General features: G+C 38.6%; 1 protein-coding gene across 3 annotated transcripts in view; it reads right to left on the reverse strand.

Annotated features, from left to right (window-relative positions):
* Positions 1-25,444, reverse strand: part of EPS15L1 (epidermal growth factor receptor pathway substrate 15 like 1) — a 37,558-nt gene that overhangs the window by 7,943 nt on the left and 4,171 nt on the right. Inside the window, exons 2-22 of one of the 3 annotated variants that reach the window (XM_054396119.1) lie at positions 24,603-24,644; positions 24,286-24,375; positions 23,895-23,942; positions 22,743-22,838; positions 21,889-21,951; positions 20,939-21,064; positions 19,821-19,880; positions 18,699-18,935; positions 17,727-17,884; positions 17,126-17,282; positions 14,498-14,583; positions 13,712-13,784; positions 13,060-13,221; positions 12,062-12,259; positions 11,653-11,817; positions 10,071-10,194; positions 9,895-9,945; positions 9,392-9,528; positions 8,309-8,369; positions 7,852-7,934; positions 6,500-6,632 (exon numbers count right to left, since the gene is read on the reverse strand). In XM_054396119.1, the coding sequence (XP_054252094.1) occupies positions 6,500-6,632; positions 7,852-7,934; positions 8,309-8,369; positions 9,392-9,528; positions 9,895-9,945; positions 10,071-10,194; positions 11,653-11,817; positions 12,062-12,259; positions 13,060-13,221; positions 13,712-13,784; positions 14,498-14,583; positions 17,126-17,282; positions 17,727-17,884; positions 18,699-18,935; positions 19,821-19,880; positions 20,939-21,064; positions 21,889-21,951; positions 22,743-22,838; positions 23,895-23,942; positions 24,286-24,375; positions 24,603-24,644 (2,350 nt within the window). Of the gene's footprint in view, positions 1-6,499; positions 6,633-7,845; positions 7,935-8,308; positions 8,370-9,391; positions 9,529-9,894; positions 9,946-10,067; positions 10,195-11,652; positions 11,818-12,061; positions 12,260-13,059; positions 13,222-13,711; positions 13,785-14,497; positions 14,584-17,125; positions 17,283-17,726; positions 17,885-18,698; positions 18,936-19,820; positions 19,881-20,938; positions 21,065-21,888; positions 21,952-22,742; positions 22,839-23,894; positions 23,943-24,285; positions 24,376-24,602; positions 24,645-25,444 lie in introns of all 3 variants that reach the window. The other 2 variants (XM_054396121.1, XM_054396120.1) reach the window with 2 other exon arrangements.

Consider the following 25,444-nt stretch of genomic DNA (forward strand, 5'->3'; position numbering starts at 1 on the left):
GACTAAAAAGTGCATAAACTGTGAGCTTTAGAACATACAGAAATATAATCACCAGCTTTCAAAATGTGTTTGAAGATTAGTAACATTAAAAACAATTTTCTGCAGAATACTCAGAGGTATTCTTCTGCACTGCATTTCAAACTCAGCTCTTTGGTGATAATGCTCTTTGCACAAAATCACAACATGTATTTTTAGTAACAGAATGAAAAAAAAATTCCTACGCAAAAAAACCCTCAAAACTGTTTTTGTTTAATATTTGCAAAATCTGCACCTTGAGCTATTCTGGAAACCTTTTCCCAAAAGAAATATTCTGAAAAATACAAACTTCTTGAAAGGTGAGAAGATAAATCATTGCACATCCAACTGAACAATCTGCTTTGAGACAGATTCTGAAAAACCTTTCATAATCACTTCTGAAATATCATTACTGTGAGAGATCAGCAAAAACAACAGAATCAAAGCGTGAATGGAATTTTTAGTTTGTGGCTGGGCAGGTGCTCCACCCATGAGTCATTTATCCTACCCAACATGGGATGCCTGTGCTCTAATGCAACTGTCAGGGCTTCTAGAAAGCATGAAAAATAGAAAAAAAAAAATCTTTCCTGTCAGTCAAACTTTGAGGCTGAAGTTTTCACTCTCAGCTGCCGACGAGGCAAAAGCCTGAAGGTAAACAGGCACTATGCTACCAGTGAATAACTCTGGGTACTTGAGATGCTCTGAGGAAACAGGTGTGTGGTACCACTCAGAAATAAACAACGCTCCTGTACGCCCATGCAAGGGAATTAGTGTACACTTTTTCCTGATTAATACAGAGCTTTCGTTCATCACTCCTGGTCACATCTACTACACATGGCTTCTGTCTTCTCAAAAACTGAGTGGCTAAATACATGATGCAATGTTGTATGCAGACTCATATTCCAGGGATATTGCACATGGTGCAGGCCAAAAAGAATGGCCACAAAAATGTGACGTGTTTGAATGCTCTGTATTCATCAGACAGAATTTTCTTTCAAGAAATGAAATGGGCAAATGCAGGCAATAAAGCAACCAGGCTTTGGTTTTAACATGGCTTTTTGTGCAAGACACTGAACAAACTATAAAGTCTTAATTTTCATCTAATGGAGATATTGAAGACACAGCATAGAGAAACAAACACTACTAAAAAGCATGTGTATGTCCCCATCCCTGGAGGTGTTTCAAAGCCTCAGAGATGTGGTGCGGAGGGACATGGTTTAGCACCAGACTTAGCCTTATAGAATGGTTGTACTCAACGATCTTAACAGCCTTTTCCAACCAAAATGATTCTATGATTCTGTGAGTCACTAATATACAATATACTTAGCATAAATTACAATATTTACACAGATAAAAAAAAAGCTAGAGTGGTAAAAATAATTGGTTGGATTAAATAATCATTGCAAGAAGAAAGCACACTGAAATTGTAAAATACATTTTCTCCCTGTGTTTTTAGGACTTTTATGTTCTTTCAAGGTTAGAAAGGTCAAAACCACTATAAGCAAGCAATAAAAATTTAGAAGAGGTTGAAGGTTACGCACTGGTTAGTGGTGAAGGTTCTCCCACTAATATCACTGGTTAACAGCACTATTATAACCGCAATGTGGAATGCATGGTGCTGCATGGAAAGGAAGTGGTAAGGGTGGGGCAAAAGCAGTAGGTCTCACGATCAAAGCACTAGAGCATTGAATTTTACTTATAACCCAATCACTGACACCCACACAGCAACTTCCTGTACTTTAAAAAAAAAATTTAAAAAAGAGAAAAAAAAAATCTGTTTCTCTCTTTTTGTAATCAACAACTTTTACCTAGAAACTACTTAGCGGTGAGCTCTGACTGATTTCAATCTGCAGCTCTGGGCAGAAAACATAATTGTTAATCTGTGAGAACGTACAAAACCCATTTTAACTGACAAGTTCCCATCTATCAGCTCTTTCAGATATTTTTATTTTTAATTACACAAAAGTCCTACCAAACCCAACAAGTAGTGCAGTTGTTAAGTGGTGCAGTGGTATTAAACACTACAGTGAATCCTCTGAGACACAAAATAACATCTACTTGAAAATCTACAAAACTCAGCTGTGACAAAATAATTTGCACTGGAATTTAGATCCCTGTCACGGGGCACCTTTGCTAAAGCAGATCAACATACACTACTATTATTTTTGTTAGTACAAGCAATTAATATCATGTTATCAAACCCCAAACACTAAGCACAATCCTGTTTATATTTGGATCATTTTTTGTGTGTTCTGAGCATTATTTAAAATGCTGCATCAATAAATACAGAAAACCTTTCACTTCTCTCCCAAGAAACCTTCAAGTTCTTCACTACCACCTGGTGAATATCAAATTACTTCAGCCAAGTCCCACAGGGGCTGTACAAAACCTAATGTCCATTAGGAACTGCACAGACAGCGAACGCATTCCTGAAGAGAAAGAACATGCACAAACTGCCTTGGGGATTTTATTAGAACAGTCTAGTCAGAGGAACTGGAGCTGTTGCTTAGCTGTTCTTCCTCAATCTAAAAGAAGAATCTGAAAGCAGGTAAGGGACAGAGATGCTGATTTTTCATATCTTTGCATGTAACAGGTATGTTGGAACTTCGATGTACACCAATATCTGCTTCTGAAGCACCTTCTCCTTGCCTTTCTCTGATTTTGTTCATTGATTTATCAGCCTTTCTTCAATTATCTTTAAAGATTCTGCACTTTACCTTTAGTGATATTGAAAAAACACAATAGAACATTTAATCAAATTTCTTTTGGACCAGGCAAGGATCAGTTTAACTCTCTAACATCTAAAAGTTCAGTTCAAAGAGGAGTGAGAAAGAAGGTAAATGATTTATGAAGAGAGATTCAGCCCAAGATACAGCTTTAAGGGGATTATCCCATGATTGTCATCTTCTCCCTTAACCTTACTTTTCGAGAAGGGAAAGAAACAGACCTCAAGGGTGTCTAATCCACGCCACCAGTAAGTGTTTGCCTATCCCAGACAGCGACAATCACAGACAGCTGTGAAGCAGCTGCTAATACAGTCAGGTGATAGCGGCTTCTCAATGTCCAAGCTTTGAAAAAAAATTAAAACACCAACTAAAGTAAATCAAACCAAAACAATCAACCACTCTTCACTTTACAAGCAGACAGCAAACAAGTCATGGTTTACAAGGCTAAATAATGACTACCTACTGCAATCCTGCTACTGACAAAGATGGTAGCAGCAGGGAAGTTCCCTTAAATATCCAAAGCCTTTCTATAAGAGCAGCTAATCTGAACTACATAGACCTTTGACAGGTATTTCCAGGTACATTTGAAGGCCTTTTGATCAGACCTCACTAATGGTAAACAGAGACTGTCTGCAGTGTTTCCCTGGTCCTATGATCCTATGATCAGGTGTTGCACACAGTGTCCACATGGGCCAGGTGGGAACTGTGGCACACTTTGTCCACACCCTGATCCACGACACCCTGTAGTACCTTGGTAGACTGATCAGAGGGCTTGTAACACACAAACATCTGGAAAACCACATGTAGAAAAGCACTGAATTGGGAATAATGTCTGATGGATTTTGCCTGTTTCCCCTATCAACAGAAACCCAGACTCCCAGCATGGTGGGAGCCAGAAGGGACCTCTGGAAATCGAGTCCAACCCCCTGCTAAAGTAGGGTCACCCAGAACAGGTTGCCCATGTTCAAGTCAGTTTGGAATCTCTCCACAGAAGTCTCCACAAACCCTCTGGGCAGCACATCTCCTCTTTAGAAAAACAGATGTCTTTCCATGCTCAACAAAAAATATTTGTTAGGAGTTTCTACTTAACAGCAGAAGTAAAGCTTTCTATCAGATCTTCCTTGCACCTGCCTAACAAAATGCAAGCAAGCCATCAAGTGCTTTTCCATATCAAAAATCCCCCTTTCAACAGAAAGAAAAGTTTTGATGGGAACAGAAAAGCAAACTACAGATTTGCCTGGTAGTAACTTACATCTATCCATCCTTCAGCAAGATCTTTATCACCTACTTGTTTTTTAATTAGATACAGAACAATGAGAAAGGTAAGAAACAATGGGAAGTTTCTTGTCCATTGTTTGTTTTCTGAGCAGCATTCCCATTTCTAACAGCCACTTGTAGGCCTGTATCTCTTGCCAGAATCACACTTCATCACTATATAATTTCTCATGCTTGAACTAACCACTGAAGATTGCCTTAGTTGTGGAAGGAAGGGAGGAGTGTAACTGCATAAGCACATGAGGCCCATTTGCTCTAAAAAAACCCCAAAAACCAAAAAACAAAACAAAACCACCAAAACAAAAAACAAGCGCCCCCCCCCCCCCCCAACCCCCAACACAACACCCCTGCTTTGTTTCCTCCTCAGCCTATTTTATCATAACAACATTTGCTTTTGGTGTCTCCAAAGCAGAGGGGAAGGAACACATTTAAACCGATATTTTTAAAAAGCTGACTGAAGGCTGAGTGTACAAATCTAAATTCAAAACAAACCATTAAAGCTAAATGCTCTCCAAAATTCCTCCATATGTACAAAAGAGGGAACCAAGAGACAAACTCCTAAACCTAGTCAACCCTATGGCATATATTTCTCATCTCTCCTGCAACCACACTGTGTTTGCTAGAAATAACCATGTTTTGAACAAGAAAGAGAAAGCAACCACATGAAAGAGATAATATAGGTATATTCAGTATTTGACTCTTTAAACTTTACGTAAGCCTTTTAAACAATAAATTTTATGTAGACCTTTCTTAGTAAGATGGCCACTCACATATTCTCCTTGAAAACCAAATAAAGAAAGAAAAAGAAGTGTTCATAATGGCAATAAGATTAGCTTTAGCTTATATATTTCTGCTTTTATTTATTTGTGTCCTGTTAGTTGATATTTGTCAACGTCACATGTTTGGGGTTTTTTTCCCATTACTGAAGGCTCTCTAGTACTTCAATAGTGGAAAATATTTACCTGAAGCAAGAATGGAACAGATCACTTCAAGAAGTTTTCCACAGTTCTACAGCATTTCCTGACAAACCTTCATCAACACTCGTCTACAAAGAACCCCATAATGTGATTGAAAGGTTGTAGTGTGTATCATCATCTCTTGAGTAATAAAATCACAGTAATAGGAGCAAAATAACACCTGCCTAGAAGTCTATTGTATTAGATAATATTTTCCAATCTGTGTGTTAGTTAATAGCAATGTCAGGATACCCCAGTAATAGAAAGCACTTTTCACAGTATCCAAGGAGCTAGTTCTAGCATAACTGGTTTGCAAAACCAGCCAGGTTATCTACACCTGGTATAAAGAAGATGAGTGCAGGGTGCCTGCTTTGCTCCCAAATGCACCAGCAGAAAGGCAGACAAACCATATATTTAGACAGGGATACATTAGTAATGGATGTTTTTGTCCTATTGTGCTTCCTAACATTGTCAGTGGATACAAGAGAACACTAAATGTTGACCCATGCTGGATGTAAAATGACGTGCCTATTCATTAGCAGAATCAGATTTTTGATCCAACTGAACATTCACTGCTAGTATTCACTGAACTATACCACTGTTGTTAAAAGGAGACTTGAAACTAGCAGCCCAAAGTGGCTTCAGTTCTTAAGACAGTTTCACTGGTAGCTGAGTGTTTTGGAAATCTCTACTTGTTGGTAGGGCCAACAAGTAGAAGTTGAATCTCCACTAGAAGAGGAATCTCCATTCATCTCTATTAAATCTCCCCACATAGAGGAGATTCCTACCTCTCTTAAGAACTTCCAGACATCATGGACTTGAAGCAGGAACGAGCCATATATTCAGAAAATGGGTTATATTTCAATAGTGCAGAAATATGGCAATGCAAGAAGGATGATACCTGGACAGACCAGGAAAGGTCTGCCTAGCCCTATACCCCCTGTTCTTGTAAGTATCTAGAGGCAGATGCCTCAGGAAGACCATCAGTACAAGATAAAGATACAGCCAGACATCAAACTACCTTGCATCCATCAGCAACACTGGAGCCAGAGAGAGTATTTTGGCTTCTGGCAGACCCTATTGCCCCTGATGGATTTCTCTTCTATGAATTATTCAGTTCTCTTATAGGCCCTTTTAAATATTTTTCAATACATCATATTCTCTGGGAGAAAAAAAAAATTTAGAGTATTGTCTAAAAACAAACCTCTTTGTTTATTTTGAAGGTGCCATGGTACCATTTACTAATTCCATTTGTTGCCTTCTTGGAAAAAGATAGCATTTCCTACCCCCCACCCCCATTTTTTCCTGCCACAAGTGATTTTACGGATGTCAGACCAGTCCTTAATCATCTGTTTTCCAATCTGAAGAGTTTCAGTCTGCTTTATGACAATTTTTGCCAATTAACTGATTATCTCATATATTTCAAACATGCAGGAAGGTAGGATAATGAGATAGAAGACAGTCAACTTGTCCACATGTCCCCAGTAATGGAGGAAACTGGCTATTAATAGAAGAAAACCTCCTTACCGCTGGGTGGCTTGGGTCGTGGAGGGACATTTTTCTTCGGTGGCAATGCTGGCATGTCTGGTTTGCTTTTGAAAGGGTCATCTGGGAATCCCATCCCTCCAAAACAGAAGGCAAAGGGGTCTGAAGCTACTGACTACATGAGAAAAAAAGAAAAGAAAAAAGGTAAGCACGTTGTAGAATATTTGTTGTTTCATGAAAGCTACAAGTTAACTTGAGTAAAAACATTAACTTTAAAAAATGAGGACAGCTGTACAGAAATACGTCAGTGGTGTGAGACGCTGACACCCACTGACAGAGGTGCAGGGATTTCACTGGCATTCAGAGCTGCTTATACTCTTCCTTGCTAAAACAGTTCTTGGACTTTTAGTCCTAGCAAAAAGCTGATGAGAAATATAAAAGGAAGTAAAACTATTTGGCAATGAACAGTCATAATACAGCCTGGCCTTCACTCTAATAAACAGCACTGTAACAGAAACTGCAAAAACGTGGTGGATTGCAGAATGGAGAGCATTTCCCCAAGCTTTCCTTAAGTTACACAGAGCTATTTGTCTTCTTTGTAACAGCTCAGGGAAAATTCCAAACCCATGCATTTAGAGTTTAATCTTCCTTGTATTCAGTTGGCTCATGTGAAGGACTCTCGTACTGATTAAAAAAAAAAAGGCACAAAACATTATGCCATGCAGGCAAATTTATCATACTGGAAAGAAGAAAGAGGAATTCTGTGGGCAAAGCAAAAACTCGTAGTTGGACCTTCGCTAAACCTCCGAACTCAAGGCAAACACATGAATATTTGTGAAGGCTGCTGCCACCTCGTGGAGATCAAAACCCCCATCAAAACCAGTAAGAAAGAGCTACGAAACGTCAGCACAACCTGTTTTCTACCTTCCTCTGGCTCCCTGTACTCACAGAGAAGTTTAAGAACAAGTCAGGATACTCTCAGAGATGAAGTACCTAAGAAGCAGACTTCAGGACTTTGAGGAAGTTCAGACATGAAAATAAATTAATATCTAGGAAAAAAAAAATCTTTTCTTACAGGTGAGAACTAGAAGTTATTTCTTTGGCTTCTCCGGTACTTGAAAATGTTTGCGAAAAGTTGATTTATTGCTACTGAATCTACCAGCCTTGGCAAGACTTTGCCACATCTGAGATGGATGGAAAACACTTTGCTAAGTAATTGGTGCAGTTGATTAGAAAAAAAAAAACCACAACCAAAAACCCAAGTGAATCGTCAGCTGAAAAGTTAGTTGTATCACACCCTCAGGAAAAAAAACAAACAACAAAAACAAACAAACCAACCTGTAAATCTGTACACATGTTTTTAAAAGGACAGTTGCTTTCCCTGTAACTTTTACCTCTGACATCTGCCTGAAGTCTGCAAATTCCTCACCACTACTGAAAGCACCACTTCCAAATGGATCCAGTGTTCCAAATGGATCTGAAACAGATACAGAAAAAACCCTCAAAGTTATTTAAAATAATATTTAACAACTACAAAGAACGATTGGTGCCAGTGAAGTATGAAACTAGGCAGGTGATTAAAAAGCACTTGCATTTTGACCTGGCATGAGATATTAAAAGAGAACTCCATCAAACAACAGGTTTTTTCTACCAGTTGTTTGGAGCAATAAGAAGAGTGGAGTATATAGCATATGTGAACACTTAATCTTCATAATCTGTAATAGGGCCACAATGATTTTTGCCAACAGTTCACAGGACACTTTCTTCATTCTCAACTTTTACATTTGATTCTTCTTTCATAAAGAGATACCTCCCTAGTCATCTTCAAAAGCAAATTTTTTTTCTTCTTACCTGGACCTTTTGAAGGGACACTGGAAAACGTAAAAGGATCACTGCTTTCAAAAGGGTCAGGCTAAATAAGAACAGATACACATAGTTATTGTTCTGCTGTACTGTGCATTTGTCTTTTTATGCATATCAAAATCTCTTGTTCTAAGATAAATGAACTCCAATCTCAGAACACTTTGTTCAGTGACCATATAGTAGGATAAAACTGGCTGATTATATGAAAATTGCATTATCAGTGCATTTCACTATTGATATCCTTGAACAGAGTACCAAGCACCTACAAGTGAAACACATTTCAAATAAAGTATATCACGCTGAAATAGAGGCAATAGTAGTTACCAGTGCAAAATAAGAAACGTGTCCAGTCTCTGAACAACAGAGATTCATAGCATCAGAGAGTCATTGTGGTTGGAAAAGACCTTTAAGATCATCAAGTCTACCAAGGCTGGTGCTAAACCATGTTCTTCAGCATGTCTCTGTGGCTTTTAAACACCTCTGGGGCTGGGAATTCAGCCACCTCCCTGGGGAGCCTGGTCCAGTGTTTGAAAACCCTTTTAGTGAAAAAGTTTGTTCTAAAATACAATCTAAACCTTTCCTGACACAACTTAAGGCCATTTCCTCTTGTCCTAAAGATCAGGGATTTACATTAATTCAGAGTCTCTATATCACTTCTTTATTTTAAACAGACAGCGTTCATAGTTCTCTTCACCTTCAGAAGAGTTGTTAGCTCAGTACAACCCCTATCCAATGCACTACATGACTGCACAAATAAAAACACTGATGATTAGGAGGCATTGGTGTGAATATTCACTCATGATGCTGCCTGCTTGAAATTCCCAGAGGCGGCAGGGGTGGTGAACCCCAAAAAAAAAACACCTAACTGCATCTTCATGGTGAATACATATGACTATCATGGAGATACAGAGAACAAACTGTTGATTACCATAACAATCCATACCTGAGTTCTTAAGAGTAAAATTAATGATATTTCATCCTCTGGGAGAAAAGTATTTAGTCATATGTCAATCCTTTTAGCCTTCAGAAAAGTAAAGACATCTATTATGTGTAGATTCAAAAATTACTGACCTTGGAGGGTAAAGCAGGGGGTTTTGTGAATGGATCTGAGGTAAATGGGTCACTCTTCCCTGGTTTCTTGAAGAAATCTTCAGGTGCAGAAGTATGAAATAGATCACTTTCCTTAAATGGATCGCCTCCAAATGGGTCTAGGAGGAGTAGTAAAAGGTAAGTAGAATGTAGCACCTTGCGTGTCCATCATGAACTGTTCAGTAATTGACCTGTAATTTTTCTAATTAAAACATGTAACAACTTGGTAAATTTCGTAAACTTCTAGATATCTATTTAAACAGGGTATTTACTAAGTTTGAGCAAGTACGTGTTTATGTTAGGGCTACAGATTTGTTAAAGAGTTACATGCATGACATTACCATATTGATCCTGAACACCCTGTCAGGTTTCTTTATGCCCACATGCAAACCAAAAATCTGAAGCCAGGGAAACCGTGGAAAACTTTTGTGTTTTGCTAGAAATTGTTTAGATCACACCTGTCCTGTCTTCAAAAGGGCTTTTACCTGCTGGAGCAGGTGGCTGTTCTGCAAAAGGATCATGCTGGAATGGGTCACCTATGCAGAATAGAAAAATCATTTGTTTTATCCACTATTTAGTAATGTGATTAAAGTCTGTGAAAATATAATTTACTCAACAATTGTTCTTCAAGGTCTCACGTAAGCCATTGGTCACTTACTGCCTTTGAAAGGGTCTGCTCCCTTAAACGGGTCAGATCTGAAAGGATCCTCTGACTGGAATGGGTCTGTACGCAATTCTTGTGTATTATTGGTAAACATCAAGGCTTTATTCTTAAAAGGATCATCCTAAAAATTAAGAGGAGAAACATTACAGCAGCTCACCATGATTAAAGTCCTCAGTTATTCATTCAGTAGAAAATCTGTGGTACCTTGATTCCTATTTAATGATCTTAAAAATCACTTCCTAAACAACTTTCAGAGTACGTGGCTTCTAAGCATAAGTCATTACACAGTAGAAAGAAATACGTAGCCCAAGGCTACACAGAACATGGAAAGATACAAAACATAAAACAACAAAAAGTTTAACTGCTGAAGAAGTCCCCAAAACAGCAAGAATGGAGGAAGGAAGGAAAGGAGGGAGAGAGGGAAGAAGAGGAAAGACTTAAGCAACAGGAAAGGACAGAATGATTGAAAAAAAGATTTACTATGAACATGTACTGGAGTTTTTGCCCAGTGATTCTCAGGTTTTGCAAATAAGAGAAAGATCTGGAAGTTGTCACTGGAAATTAAACATCATGCTTAGGCCAGCCCTGCAAGCACAGAAACTAAGCACTGAAATGTCTCTCAATGTCTTGTTGGTTTTCATCTACACTTTTCTTCTTCTGAGCACTTAAATTTTACAGAGAAAGTGTAACATAGCACATAAAAGTAGCAAGCCTGATGAACATTTCTAAATATACCATACATTACACATATTTAACTTCATACTGAACCTATGGTAAGTAATGTGCTTATAAACATTCTGGAAAATGCTTCCCTAATGCAGAAGCACCGAGGAGATGTGCAAATATAATCAAGCAAGTATACAATTTTTGTATTTAAAGTGCAGAAATAGGCTTAAAATTTGAAAAACCTTTTGCTTTAGAGTATTATTAAACATCCAAATGAACAATACACAAAAGAAATTGAAAAAATTTGAAGGATCTTATGAATAGGGAAAAATACTGATTAAATGAAAACAAAGGAGACCAAATGATGCTGGAATTGTTTAAGCAGAAGAGAACTATCTATGCATTTTGAGAAAGGAATGTGTTTTTTCTGAAACAAGTAATAAACAGAGGTCACTGAACAGGAGAAATCTGTATAGCTTCTTTAAGAAATAAGAAATATGTGATTAAAGGGAAGTTTACAACAAGAGAAGGTATCACCTTGGTAAACTAGAGAGCTTAGAAGAAAAACACCAAACATCTGACCTGGAAAAAAAGTCCTAGCTACTTCCTGAAACTAAAGGTGTGACAGGTTACAAATGAAGGTTTAGCTCAACCTTTTCTTTTTGTTTCCAAAACTACAGTTTGCTTACATATCCCTGCTACATATCCCAGTTCTACAGGCACAAAATCCTAACAAAAGATCTAACCCAAAGCTTCAGGTTTGCCACCAGCATTAAAACCTTAGCCCTGCAGGGCTCAGGATATTGACCAACATAGCAAAAGCCAACTAAACATCTTAACTAGTTCAGAATAAGAGTAAGTTACAAACATAATGATTGTAAAATACATTAAAAATCAGTAGGGTTTTTTTTACCATAGCTCCGTAATTGCTTCTTTCTGTCTGCCCAAGGCCTTCACTTATGTCTGCTAAGTTTGTCAGACTACCACCATGAATCCCATTGAGAGCTTCATTATATTCTTCTATACTCTTATTGACTTCTTGATGGCTCTCTTGAAGCTGAGAAAGCTTACTTCTTGCCTAAGTAGTGAAAAATGCTTTGTTAACTTACACGTTCAAATCATGGTTGCCAGACAGTTGTAATTTCCCCCCCACCAAACTCAAACTGGGAATTAACCTACTAAGCACCAGTCCAAAAAAGGCCTCTCTTTTCATGAACCACTGTTGGTTTATTTTTTCTCTTCTGAAAAATAATCTTCCTAGGATGTCCAACTCTTAGCCATTCAAGAAGCAAAAAAGCAGCTGTACAAAGTACAGTGAATACCTGGTTTATTTCTTCCTGTGTTGACTTTAAAGATTTGATTATTGTTTCAAGCTGCACTTTTCCAGCCTGGATACTCTGCTCTAGCTGAGTCTCTTCTTGCTGGAGGCGATTCAGCTCTGCTTTTGCTCTGTTAAGGTCATCTTCCTGTAATTTTAAATCGGATTCCTGAGATTGAATCTGCATTTTTAGTGATGAAATCTGAAACAAAGTGTTAAAATAATCAGAGTGAAATTTGATAAACTATAAGACTATATGGAAAGTTGTAAAGCAACCTATGACTGTTAAGGAAGATAAGAACTTGATATAACTGCATGCTTCTTATTATGTTATCCAAAATCCTTGAAAAAACTACACAGGACATTCAGTAAAATCAAGAAATAGTAAAGGAAAGAAACACCACACTAATTATAAAGGTAATTAAGAGGTGTTTCTTAGATGGTTACTTTGTAGTTTTCAGAACTTGTGTTTGATCCAAGCATTTATCAAGTATTATAAAACAGATTTTTAACGCTGCTAAGAGTCAAAACTACACAGTTGCATAGGCCTCTCCTTATACGCTTTCTTCCATGACCTTACACACTAAGTTTCTACACTGAGGTAACATATCAGCTACTCTGGCAATTTTATGCCCTGAAAACTCACTTTTAACTCACCATATTGATGAGGTTTAGTGGCCAAATATGCACCATTGCCCAGGGACTGTCTCCTGAGTCAGGAATACTGCATTAGTTAGAATAAGTGTTTCATATGTTCAAAGAACAGTAACACTCTACATAGAAAGGGACCTCTGGAGATCACCTGGTTCAACTCCCCTTCTATGACTACTATGAAAGGTATTTAGATTAGCAAAATCCTTTCTTGGACCTCTGTATTTGTGTAGAAATTTCTATTTATGGTAAAAATGAAAAAAACCAAGCAAGCTTATTCATTAAACAAATAGAATTTCCTTCACCAAAAGACACAATACTCTTGAGCATATATGGAATTAATGCACTCACCACCTGTGTTTCTTCCTGGCATTTCTGCCTCACATCATTCAGCATATCTTTCAGTTTGGCTTTCTGCTGGTCCATTTCATCCAAGCGGTCTTGGGCATCTTGTTTCTGAGCCTCTAGCTCTTGCAAGTTACTTGTCTCCCTATCTAAATCATTTTGCAGCTCCTGAGGAAAAGTCCACAGTTTGTTACTTACATCTAGCAGTAGTCTTATAGGAATGATCAACCATAGACAAAGCAGCTAGCAAAATCCAGAAGATTTTCTACGTCATATAGGCTACTGCCTCCTGTTTCTGCAGGAACTTGTTTAAGACATCAGGAAACAAATCAGGGCCCACATGATGGACAGAGATGGTGACACAGCACATGTAATAAAGCCATCCTAATTATCAATGATCTCCTAAATTACAGTCAAACACTAACAAAAAAGACATTTGAAACTGTTCATGTATCATCTTCTGTTTACATTAACCAGCATCAAAACAAACATTGGCGAGGCAAAACAGGAGAATACAGGTCTTCAAGTTACAGGAAAATCCCACCAGAGGAAAGACTTTCCCACAAGTAAGGTAAGGAAAGGTAAGAAAGAATGCTTAATTCCCTGTATGTTATTTTAGATTACAATGAAAAATAATAATTATAAACAGAGTTTTTACCTGAACTTCATTGGTTTTCTGTCTGATTGATTCTTCCTTTTCCCTAATGTCCTGCTCCAATGAATATTTTTCTCTGTAAGATATTCAAGCACAAGATTAGTTCATGGGCTTAATGATTAAAGAATACAACACATGCACACACACACACAAAAATCAATTCAACATTATTCTGGAAACACCATGCAGCCAAAAATGCCAGTCTATAGCCTGATACATTCTTTAAAGGAGTAAGGGCATCTATGTATCAATTATTCTTCATAAAATACTCTGTTCCATAGCCCATCTTCTGAAGTTACCTGATAGAATCTAAGATGGCTTTACAGAATTAACTAGGTTATGAGTGGGAGATTTGCCATCAGCTCCAGGGAGGCCTTAGAGCAGCCTTTCAGTATTTGAAGGGGGCTACAGGAGAGCTGCAGAGGGACTTGTTACAAAGTCTGGAGTGATGGGATGACAGGTGATGGCTTCAAAATAGAAGAAGCTGGATTTAGATGAGACATTAGAAAGAAATTCTTCCCCATGAGTGGTGAGGCAGTGGAACAGGTTGCCCAGAGAACAGGTTGGAGCCAGTGTAGGCTCCAAGCCTGGAGGAGTTCAAAGCCAGGTTGGACAAGGCCTTGAGCAAACTGGTCTAGTAGGAGATGTCCTTGCTCATAGCAGTGGGGTTAGAACTAGGTTGTCCTTAAGGTCCCTTCTAACCCAGACCATTCTATGCATCTACGAACTTCAGCCACAAGCAATAATAAACTGTCTATAAAAACCCAAAAGTAATGGACACATCAGTACCTCTGCAGCTGTGCAATTTCTTGACTAATGTCATCCAGTTCTTTCACCCCTGTAAATTCTCCTGATCCAACAGAACTTGAACTATCCTGTTAAGAATAAAACACGCTGTTAAAAGGCCAAGTTATCAGAGATTTTCCTTTGCAAAGGCTGAGGAGAGAGGTGGAACACAATCCTCATTATGTGCATTGGGAAAATTCTATGGGAGGCATCAGGTTATTATGCAACAACCACTGAGCATGCCACGCAATTCTGCCTGCGAAACACAGTAATTTTCTCTATGCCCATGGAAAAGATGGGATAGGAAATACACAGCAGTTAAAGGACATGCACAATGTTGACAGCAAAACTGCAGGCAATGGTAGAGTTTAACATTCAGAATGTGAACCCCCATCTTTGCTATAGACAATAGCGAAGCTTCCAGGGAACTTAAAGAAGTCAGATTGTAATTTCAGTCACCTTCTGTTCATGCAAATGTCTGCAATTATAACCACTTCTCAGCACATCATTTCTACGGCCATTCAGGTGTAGAGCAGGGAAGATGCAGAGAGTATCCCTTGCATTTCAGGCAAAAAAATTGTCATTAGAAGTGATTAAAAAAGGATCTCAGCATTTGGTACAAAATTTGTCAGTAGCACAAAAACTTCTTTGAAAAAAAATATAATCACTGCAACTGAGCAAAAACTGCAAGACTGAACTCACTGCTAGGACAAACCGGAGACCTATCATCTTCAAATAGTATTTTGAGTAGAAGAAACACAGTTTGCTTGTTTGCTCACTTTGAGATTGCTATGACAACCACAGAACAGTTTAGCTTTATTCTATATAAAACCCTCAAGAACCCAGCCAAAAATCTACAAACAAATAGCACAGTAAAATGTGACTTTTTTCATGCAACTGTAGGTGACTCTGCAGCTTAAATGCGTTCATTAAGTCCTCTCTCTTGGGTGAGCATTTCTTTTGTTAATATGTCATTAAGTATTTATAAGTAACAATGGCAATCCATACTAATTCTTCAAGCTAGCAAATCAAAAGCTTCTACTATCAGTTCTTTATTTTCAGGCTCATGTTTGCTGAGACCTGTGCTATAAGCTGTGCAGGACCATAGTAACGTGTTACTCAGTTTTATTATGAAGTAAGTTAAATCGAGTGGCTGCACTGATTGGGAAAACAGTCATTGCTCCAAATGAGCAGAAAACTGATCTGCTATGTGAAGAGCAGCACAGTTTCTTTCACGTGATATTCAGCTAAAACCAGAGCAGATTTAAAGAGACAAAAAAAAAAAGGGATACAATGAACTGAAAATAATGGGAAGCTTAAAGTTCTTGCACCAAGGTGTATTTATGGCCAACAGCTCCAGAGAGCTAGTCCAGGAGAAACTTTAATATGCCAAGGCTCAGCTGCCTGTCAAAGAACTTCCTGCCAGAACAGCACATCTCAAATTGTGGAAGGAAGCAGAATCACCAGGTCAACAGCTGTTCCTTTTAACTTCACTCTGCTGTGATGTTATCATCATGCCAAGAGCAAGTGCCACAGAACACGAGAGCAAAGAGACAGTAGAAGGTGAAGAAATAAACCCTTTGATGTTACAAGTAGCACATTCAAACAAAATTCTTTTGGACATTAACAATTACTCACACGACGCATTTCTGTTAGTGCTGAGATCTCAGTTCCTACAGGGGTCAAGTAACCTGACAGAGTCTACAGGAAAAGGATATAGGAAAAACCTTAAAGAGAATATAGGACCAGCAACAGCAACAGTTAAAGCATATGTAGAGTCTTGAGGCTTTCTGGTTAGGGAAAACCAAAAAGAAAAAAAAAACCAAACACCTTAATAGTTGATAGAAAAAATGACATTGACATGACAGAGGTATTTATTCATTTAAATTTCAGAAATACAGAGACACTATTAAGGACAGGAACAAAGCAGGGTTCAGTGAAAGACCAGATGCTTCAGTAAAATGGTACTAACAGTGATAGACACAGGACTGTGGACTGTCATGCTGCAAGAGTTGAATCAACCACCAGTTCCCAGAAACTAGGCACTTTTCATTTAGCCATTCAAAAATTTTCTGTTTTCATGGGTGGAATTTAGTTCTGCTCACAGTCAGGGACAGGCTACTAAAACAGCTTTTAACAGTTGCTTTTTCACTGTGAGGGTGACAGAGCACTGGAGCAGGCTGCCCAGGGATGTGATGGGGTCTCCCTCTCTGGAGACACTCAAAACCTGCCCGGATGTGTTCCTGTGTGACCTGTCCTAGATGATCCTGCTCTGGCAGGGGGTTTGGACTGGGTGATCTTTCAAGGTCCCTTCCAGCCCCTAACATTCTGTGATCCTGTGAAAGCTAAAAAAAATCCCAACAATTCTCTATGAAAGGAGTCATGATAGACTTTTCTCAGCATTATTTTTCCTTTATTTATGAAATATTCTACTGCATTTTCCTTTATTGTCTTGCACTGTTAAAAATCTGTGTATATTTTCAAATGCTAAAGAATTTTGTAAGAGGAAATAAAAAAGGCAATCTTTTACCATAAAACTACAAAAAAAATTATTTGTAACATTAGCTCTCAAAATTCATTACCTTCAAAACACAGAAGCTCAGTATTATCTACAAATAATCCATGACTTACTTGTATCGGAGTGTTTCTCTCTGTGGGAGGGATCATATCTGGAGACAACACTTGTGGAGGATCAATCCCTTTACTGACCTTCTGCTGAATGAGATACATTGCTAGTGCAAACTGATCTTTGCTCAGCTTTCCCATCTGTCTTGTGTCTGCCAAAGCCCTAGTAAAAAAGAGATCATACTTAAAAACAAGAAAAGCTTGTTTCTTCTCTACCAACAAGCCCAAAATACAGATATTCATGTAATTTCCTTTAGATTCAGCCCAATCAGAGCTTGCTTACTCTAGTGAAAAAGTTCCATAAACAGAGCAGGATTTTATTAGACTTATTAAGTGAATAGAAGAGCACTACTCTGAGAAAATATTTAGAGCATTATAACTCCAAAAAACAACCACAATTCACAGGCTGGCCTATACTCCTGTCCCAGAAAAGCAAAGTGAGTACTTATTTCGCCCTTGTTTTTCCATAAAGTCCACTTAGTGCAGTAGGGCAACAGAAGAAGAAGTTGGGTTTTGCTTTAGTTTGTGGATTTTTTAACATTAGGAACACAATTCTGCATGGATAGACCAGCATGTTACAAAAACACAGCTACCAGGGAATTCTTACCATATATGTGCTAGGAGATTCTGAGACAGACCTGAATGCATAAAAATGTCCTTTACTTCTTGGCCACTCACAAACCCATCCATGTCAGTGTCTGTTTTTAAGAAAATTTCATCATAACGCACTTTTTCAGACACTGGTACCACCCAGTTCACAGAGGGCTGGAAGACAAGGTTGTAGATTTCAAAAGAAGGTAGAGTGTCCCCATCAACACACAGAGTATACACAACACCATTCAGATATGCTGAACACCTTGCACAATGAAATCTGATTAGTAAACAAATATTTCCCCTTTTCCTATTAATGTTTCAGCTTGATCCTTTCAATCTGAATTAGAAGTGCTGATGAACAGCTATCGATCAGGTAAAAATTCTTCCCCCATGAGGGTGGTGAGACACTGGAACAGGTTGCACAGAGAAACTCCAAGCCTTAAGTGTTCAAAGGCAGGTTGGATGGTGTGGCATATTAAGGGCCTTGAGCAACCTGGCCTAGTAGGAGACATCCCTGCCCATGGCAAGGAGTTAGAATTAGATGATCTTCAAGGTTCCTTCCAAACCAATCCATTTTGTGATTTTATGAAAAGCATTCATTCTTTGGAAATATGGACCCAACTAGGCATAGTAAGTCCTCATGCTAACAATGCAGGTGCTTTAAAAGGTAGACTAATGATTTCTTTGGTATAGAAGCAGATAGATGAATAAAACCTTTCCACGGTTTCACTTGCTGTGAAAAGTGAAAATTCCCATTAGATTTGCCACCTCGTGGTCCCTCCTCCTAAAATTCACCTTTCCTTCCTCCATTATTCCAATTCTTGTCGTTCTCATTTCATTTCCTCCACCCAAATCACCCAAGAACATATTCTCAGAAAAGCATTCACAAGGCAGAAATTAAAAAGGTTTTTTTCCCCTGCAGTTTACTGATACAAAAACAAAGAAACAAGAACAACCAGAGAGGAGAGGGAAAAAAAAAAATTACCTGTGCTTGCTTGATGCTGTGCTTGGGAGACAAACTCCCCGTGCTATTTAGACTGTTGGCGCTACCATGAGATGGGGTAGAACGGAGGCTATCTTTTGGTGGAGGACTTGCAGGGAGAACAGAAACTGCACCAGGAAAGACAGACATCTTCTTTCTTTTAGAAGGTGGTATGAGAGAAGGGGGTAATAGTGAAGGAACTGGCTCTTTCTCAAGAGCTCTATAAACCAAATGCATTGCCTGCAAAGGCAAAAAGGTCAGATAATATTAACAATTAGGAAAAAAAGCAACAAGATTTTCGGTGTTTCATTTACCTGTTAGGGAAACAAAGACTGAGATCAGGGATTGTGCTGGCTTTAAGCTACACCTTTAAAAATTTTTCACAGATCATGAGCAGAAAGTAGTAAAAATGTAAATAAATCACTATTGGGTGTAAAAAGGAAAAATAATCATTATTCTAAACAATTCCATTGGAGGGATAGCTCCCTTGAGATTTAGTTCCCAAAGCAATGTTCAGTTCTGTTGGGGTAGCACGGTGCAGAGTGCTCTCTTCTTGCTTCTTTTGCTGGGAGGATTTCTAACATGCCTCTGCTGACCTTGACTGCTTGGTCTGGTATTAACCTTATCTGCTTCTTTCTCTCTCTTTCCTTTTGTCAGGGGGAGGTAGAGAGGGGGAGTCAGCTTTCCCTGGTCTTTAGGCCAGGGTGGGGTTTGTGCTGTTTTGTTAATTGTAAATACTTGTAAATATTGTAAATACTGTATAATTGTATATATTCATTGCATTCTATTGTAGACTGTAGTTTTGCTTGTAAATATAGCTCCATTTGCTTCCAAACTGAGCTAGTCTGGTAAAGTTAATGTTGGGGGGGGGGGAGGTGTTTGGAATTTCCAACCCACCACAGAGATTTTAAATCAGAGCAGACAATTTTGGATGTAATTCCAAGAAGTTTTGTCTCGATGACACAGGGAAGAGTCAATAGATGGATTTGAGAAAGGTTGTTTAATAGCTCCATGTGGACAGCTTACACAAGTCAACTGCAGCAGAAAAACCTGCAGTGCTCTTGAGAAAAAAATGAGCTACTTGCTCTAGCAGGCACACTGAATTGAGAATTTAAAGCAACCTACCACAGCAAATTCGTCCTTGTCCAAGTGACCATCTTTATCAATATCACTGAGATCCCAGACCTATAGCAGTTATGATAGAAGTACAGTCAATAAAACTTGCAGCAGACTGAGAAGGATATAAAACTTTGTGTGCTCTAATACTTAGCAATCAGCGATCACTGTTGAATCATCAATATGACTTGGACACAGCAAAGAAGAGTGAACAGAAAGCTAAGAAATGAGGCTCAACTATCTGAGCTCTGCTCCCAGCTTCATCACTGTACAAATTTAAGCTCTTTGAGTAGTCTGTTGCCCACTTCCTCGGTCCCCTATCTCATTGGCAAACTCTTCTGGAACAGGAACATGCTTCCTGAACTTCTACCGTGAGAATAACATGATAAACACAAAGCCTTTCAAGACTGAGTACTCCATAATATTCAAGTACAGAATTAAAACAAGTCATACTTAGATATTGTAGATAATAAAGAGAAGGGGCAGTTCTTCCTAAAGAGATGAAAATATATCATGCAGATAAAGCTCTTGCGTAGAATGTATCCATTCTCAGTCATATCAATAGGCAAAACATTAAAGAATACGTTTTATACGGAAGCAGATAAATGCTTTAAGGTTTGCTTCCCTTGCTAATATGCAATGGATGCATTAAACTCAGATCACAGAACTATTTATAAATACACTTGAAAAAATACTTGACAGTTTGACAGCTACAGTAAACTGGGATGTTTTAAAGTGTTCTCTTGTACAGTGAGTAGATGTAATGGCATGTCTTACCACTTGCGTTTGGAAAAAGGACAACACGATGGAGTATAATGCTGTAACAGCTACTATGGCTTAGAAGAGCTAAGGTTGTGTGTCGGTGTGAATCAAAACAATCAAAAGAAAAATTTTCAGCTCTTAAAATGAATACAGACATAATTAAGCAAATCTACTCTAGGGCACAAATTACTCATTTCTGAGTGGAAGACTTCAGAGCCTACTTAATGTTCTTGCTTTACAGCATGCCCTCAATGTAAAATCTCAGCCAAAACCTGATCTGATGTTGGCAAGTTACATTTAAATATTTAACATTGCAACTATGAGAAGCTAGGCAGAGAATAGCTACATTTTAACAGTGTACTTACCCTTCCTAGGATATCAAGAGGTAGCTTTGAATTCATCAGTACTGGTTTTACTTTGTCTCCTGAAAGTAAACCATTTACTGGCAAAAGGCTTTCAAAAATACCATCAAACTTTGCTTTTTCTTCCACCTAGTTGGTAAGAAATAGCCTGAATAAGTAAAAAAGTGTGCCTGTGTGAGTGTTGAAAATGAGAATTTGCAAGAAGTTAAATTTGGTCAGTAATGTATTGATACTAACTTGCCAAGCTTTCTTGCAAGTGCCATCACACTATTTAAATTTAAACCCCATGGAACTAGATTTTAAGAACTTAACTTCAAGGCTAAAGTCATGAGAACTAAGAGCATACAAGATGTGTTCCTGCAGCATTCTAAAGGACAAAGCATTCAAACACTGCTGCCTAGGTTTCAAACAAACTTCAAAAAACTCTGTAGAGCTAAACACTATTATTCCCCAGTAATTTGCTTCCTACCTTAAAGTACAACATGCTAAGTACAACAATAAATACAGAATACACCATTAAATATCCCCATATATGTATCAGAGGTCACTTTTATCCAGTGATATATATATAGTGTATCACTGAATGCTAATTAGAACATACAAACTCAAGCTTTAAATTAATACTTCAGGCTGGATTTAGCAAAATGCTTTGCTGCTCTCAGTGGGGTTCCTTTATACACACATGAAAGTGCCTGCTACTGGGATTCTGGATGAAACCCAGGCAGAAGATTGTGTCCTAAAAACATCACACCACTGGTTGTCAGAGGCTTGTTTAATGCTTATTTCAAATCTAAAACTATAGCTCAATATTCTCTGTTGTGCACAAGTCTGGCGTCAGAAAGGGAGGACCGGAAATGGGAAATGCATACTAAATTCTCTCACTGTCAAAATTACAGGCAAGGAAAATATTTCCTTTTAAAGAATAGATGGAATATTTTGTCTTTCACACTTACCCTAACAGCCCAGTGAGTCTCTGTTGAAGGTGGTGTGATCAGCAAAGGACTGCTAGTATCATGCTAAAAATCAAAGAAGATTTCATTTATACGCATATATATATATATATATATATATATACAAAACACATACACCACTTTTTCTAATCCTTACTAACTGCTTTAAGAGATGTTTATAGACATGACTTAACTACACATAAAAAAGCACACATGTACCCAGATAAAAAATATAAGTCACACTGATTTATACTGTGACAGTACTTTGATGAGGGCATTAGGTACGCTTGGTACCTCAGAAGGGAACTAAGACAAGCTAAAGGCGGTTCCACAGCAGCCACTACATGCAAAGCTGCACTCATACCCTTTCCTACACAATCCTGTTGATCTAGCCCAAAATGTGTTTTTTTCCCCATAAATATAGAATTTAGCCACATCAGCTTCCTGACCACACTGACTATAGTTAAACTTGCACCAGTTTTGCAGTGCAGGAAGGGACTGGTACATCTTATTCAGGAAGCCATGGCTATGGCAGCTATGACTGCAGTTATAAGGAACAGCAGCCTGAGGTCTCAGAAGCAAGACATTCATGAGGAAGATGATAATTCTGCACTGGAACAGGTTGCCCAGAGAAGTAGTGGAGGCTCCAAGCCTGAAGGTATTCAAAGCCAGGTTGGATGAGGCTTTGAGCAGCCTGATCTAGTATGAGGTATCCCTGCCCATGGCAGAGGATTAGAACTAGACGACCTTCAAGGTCCCTTCCAACCCAAACCATTCTATGATGCCATGGTTCCAGCACTCCAGCTAAAGCCTTAGTTCTCATGTAACATATATAGACATTTTGGTGTGTTACTTACAAATTTAGGAGGTGGCACAGTCAAGTTCAGACTGCTCAGGTTAACGTCGTGGCCATTCTGTGCACATGCTACAAGGCGCAACGCAACATAGAAACCCTGCAAAAAACAATGTCTGCTGTCAAACCCAGCCTGAGTCAATCTCCAATAACCCACTGATGTACACGTGCAGCTCAGGGAAGTATGGCAACAACAGCATGTTCAGTGACAACTACCTCACTGCTCTGAAAGACAATTCAAACAAATCTTCACAGTAACATGGAACAAAGCAGAAGACTTCAAAGCTACGTTTTAAGAAGGACTCTCCCACAATAAAGCAAATGTCAACAGTTAATTTTTAAAATAATAATATTTTAAAGTAAATTATGCACACCTGCAAGTAACTTGGTATGTGATAGTCCAAGCCATATTTAGTAACGCTAGTTGTATTTTTTCATGCAAGAAAGACTTCTAAAATAAACCCTAAAACCATAGTTTGCACTGGTGCAAGAAAATAACCATGTACCTATATATCACAAACACTGAGACAGAATTTAGATCTAAATTTCTCAAGCAGCCTCACTAAGTAAGATACTAGGATATGAGGCAGTGCTGGGGAAAAAATTAATTTTGTAAGTGAAAGCTTTAGAAAAACAAGCTCAGGATAAGCTTATCCTTGAGGTCAACACTGGGGACGCCACACCTTGAGTACTGGATTCAGTTTAGGGCGCTCACTCCAAGGACACTGAGTTGCTGGAGTAGGTCCAGTGAAGGGCAACAAAGCTGCTGCACAGTCTAAAGCGTAAATGTTACGAGAAGTTCAGCCTGGAGAAAAGAAGGCTCACTCTACCACTCCCTGAAAGAAGGCTGGAGCAAAATGGGGGTTGGTCTCTTCTCCCTGGTAGCAAGTGATAGGACAAGAAGAAACAGGCTCAATTTGCACCAGAAGAGGTTTAGGTTGGACATGAGGAACAATTTCTTTCCTGCAAGAGTGGTCAGGGATTGGAACAGGCTGTCCAGGGAGGTGGTGGAGTCACCATCCCTGGAAGTGTTCAAGAAACATGTGGACACAGCAGTTGGAGACATGGTTTAGCGTCCACAGTAGTTAGGTCAATGGCTGGACTCAATGATCCTAGATGGTTTTTCCAACCAAAATAATTCTACGACTTAATTTACCTGCTTATCCAAGTATCCTTTACCCTCCGGGTCAGCCAAATCCCATATCTGTGGTGATAAAAAATAAAAGCCGCTATGATTTTAGAATAAAGCTTAACTCACCTCAACAGTTTGTATTGTGTGCCGCCTTGAACTGTTGCAGCTTTCAACTTATGACATACAACGTTATTTAATTCTGAAGTTAGTAAACATGTCACTCAAAAGCTTTTCCTTTTAGCCCCCTATGAATCTCAGAACAATGCCTTGGAGCTATCACCAACCTGTGGTTAACCTAACGTTCCACAGATCTGCTTTGCATTCCACTCAACTCCGTTTTGCAAAGCCCTTCCCAATGTTAACTGCAAGTAATCAAGTGTACAAATTACTGCATTACCTAATTCCTCCAACTTACTTTTCCAAGGATGATATCAGATAGACCAGATTTTTTAAGAAACAGTGCAGCTTCACTTGCCCCAACTCTCCCTGTGTATGTTGGATCTACCTGAAAGATAAAAATTCAGAGTTTACTCCAGCATGTCTGTCATGAAAGCAGATATAAGAAATAAAACACCTCATCTCTAGGTAGAAAGGAGCTAGACAAGCATGCATTACCACCCAGCAGAGAAAATTTACAGAGGTTTAGCACTGCAATGGGGAAATGAAAAAGAGGGAAATTTTGGGGAGGAGGAAATTGCACTTAAATTTTAAATTCTTTTTTTGAAGACCTACCTGTTTGTAGTAAGTTTCATATAGTGGATTCCCAGTACAAAACTGAAAAAGAAGAGAGATGTTAAGAAAGCAACAAACTGCAACCAGACAGCCCACCTTTATGGACCAACAGAAAAGGAGTGGACAGTACTTTCTACATCACTTCTGTTAAAGTAGTATGCTAGTTTGCTGTGCTCCTAACTGGATGCTTCAAGTCTAGGTTTAGATAACAGAGATCTTCTCCTGAACCTGCAGCAACAGACTACTGTCACCTCTTAACACTTCTTATTCACCAGTATTCATACTTGCACTTTTAATTAACAACACTATATGGTAATAAGGCTTTTAGAACAGCTTTGAAGTATTTGCCAAGGTGCTTCACATCAGTTTGATTATCACTGATATCAAAGGCAGAGTTCTCAAAATAAGGCTGACCTACCTCCTGCACTGTAAATATACCCATGGAGTATTTTCACCAGACAATTACACACAGAGACAGAGCCCTGGTGTCAAAATAAGCCTGTGTTTAATGCATTTTCAGGACTCAGATCTTACACTGAAACACAATAAAAAAAGAATAACAATAGAATGAATGGTTAATAAACAAATGCCACAATTCTCTGATATGTTTGAGGATTTCAGCTTCGTGTTACCACTGCACTACACAAAAGCAGCAGACACAAAGGAGGGCCCTGCCTTCTCAAGAAACTGAACAAACAGATTCCTCTTCCCTGTTGCTGGTGCTCCAAGCAAATGGGAACTGAAATGCCAACAGAGGGCAGAAGCGCCAACACCCATCTTCTCAATGGCCCCCTACATCTGGAACACAGACTTGGTCTATAACCTAGCCAAGTGCAGATTAT

The sequence above is a fragment of the Indicator indicator genome, chromosome 36 (genome assembly GCF_027791375.1).
Source record: "Indicator indicator isolate 239-I01 chromosome 36, UM_Iind_1.1, whole genome shotgun sequence".
NCBI classification, from domain to species: domain Eukaryota; kingdom Metazoa; phylum Chordata; class Aves; order Piciformes; family Indicatoridae; genus Indicator; species Indicator indicator.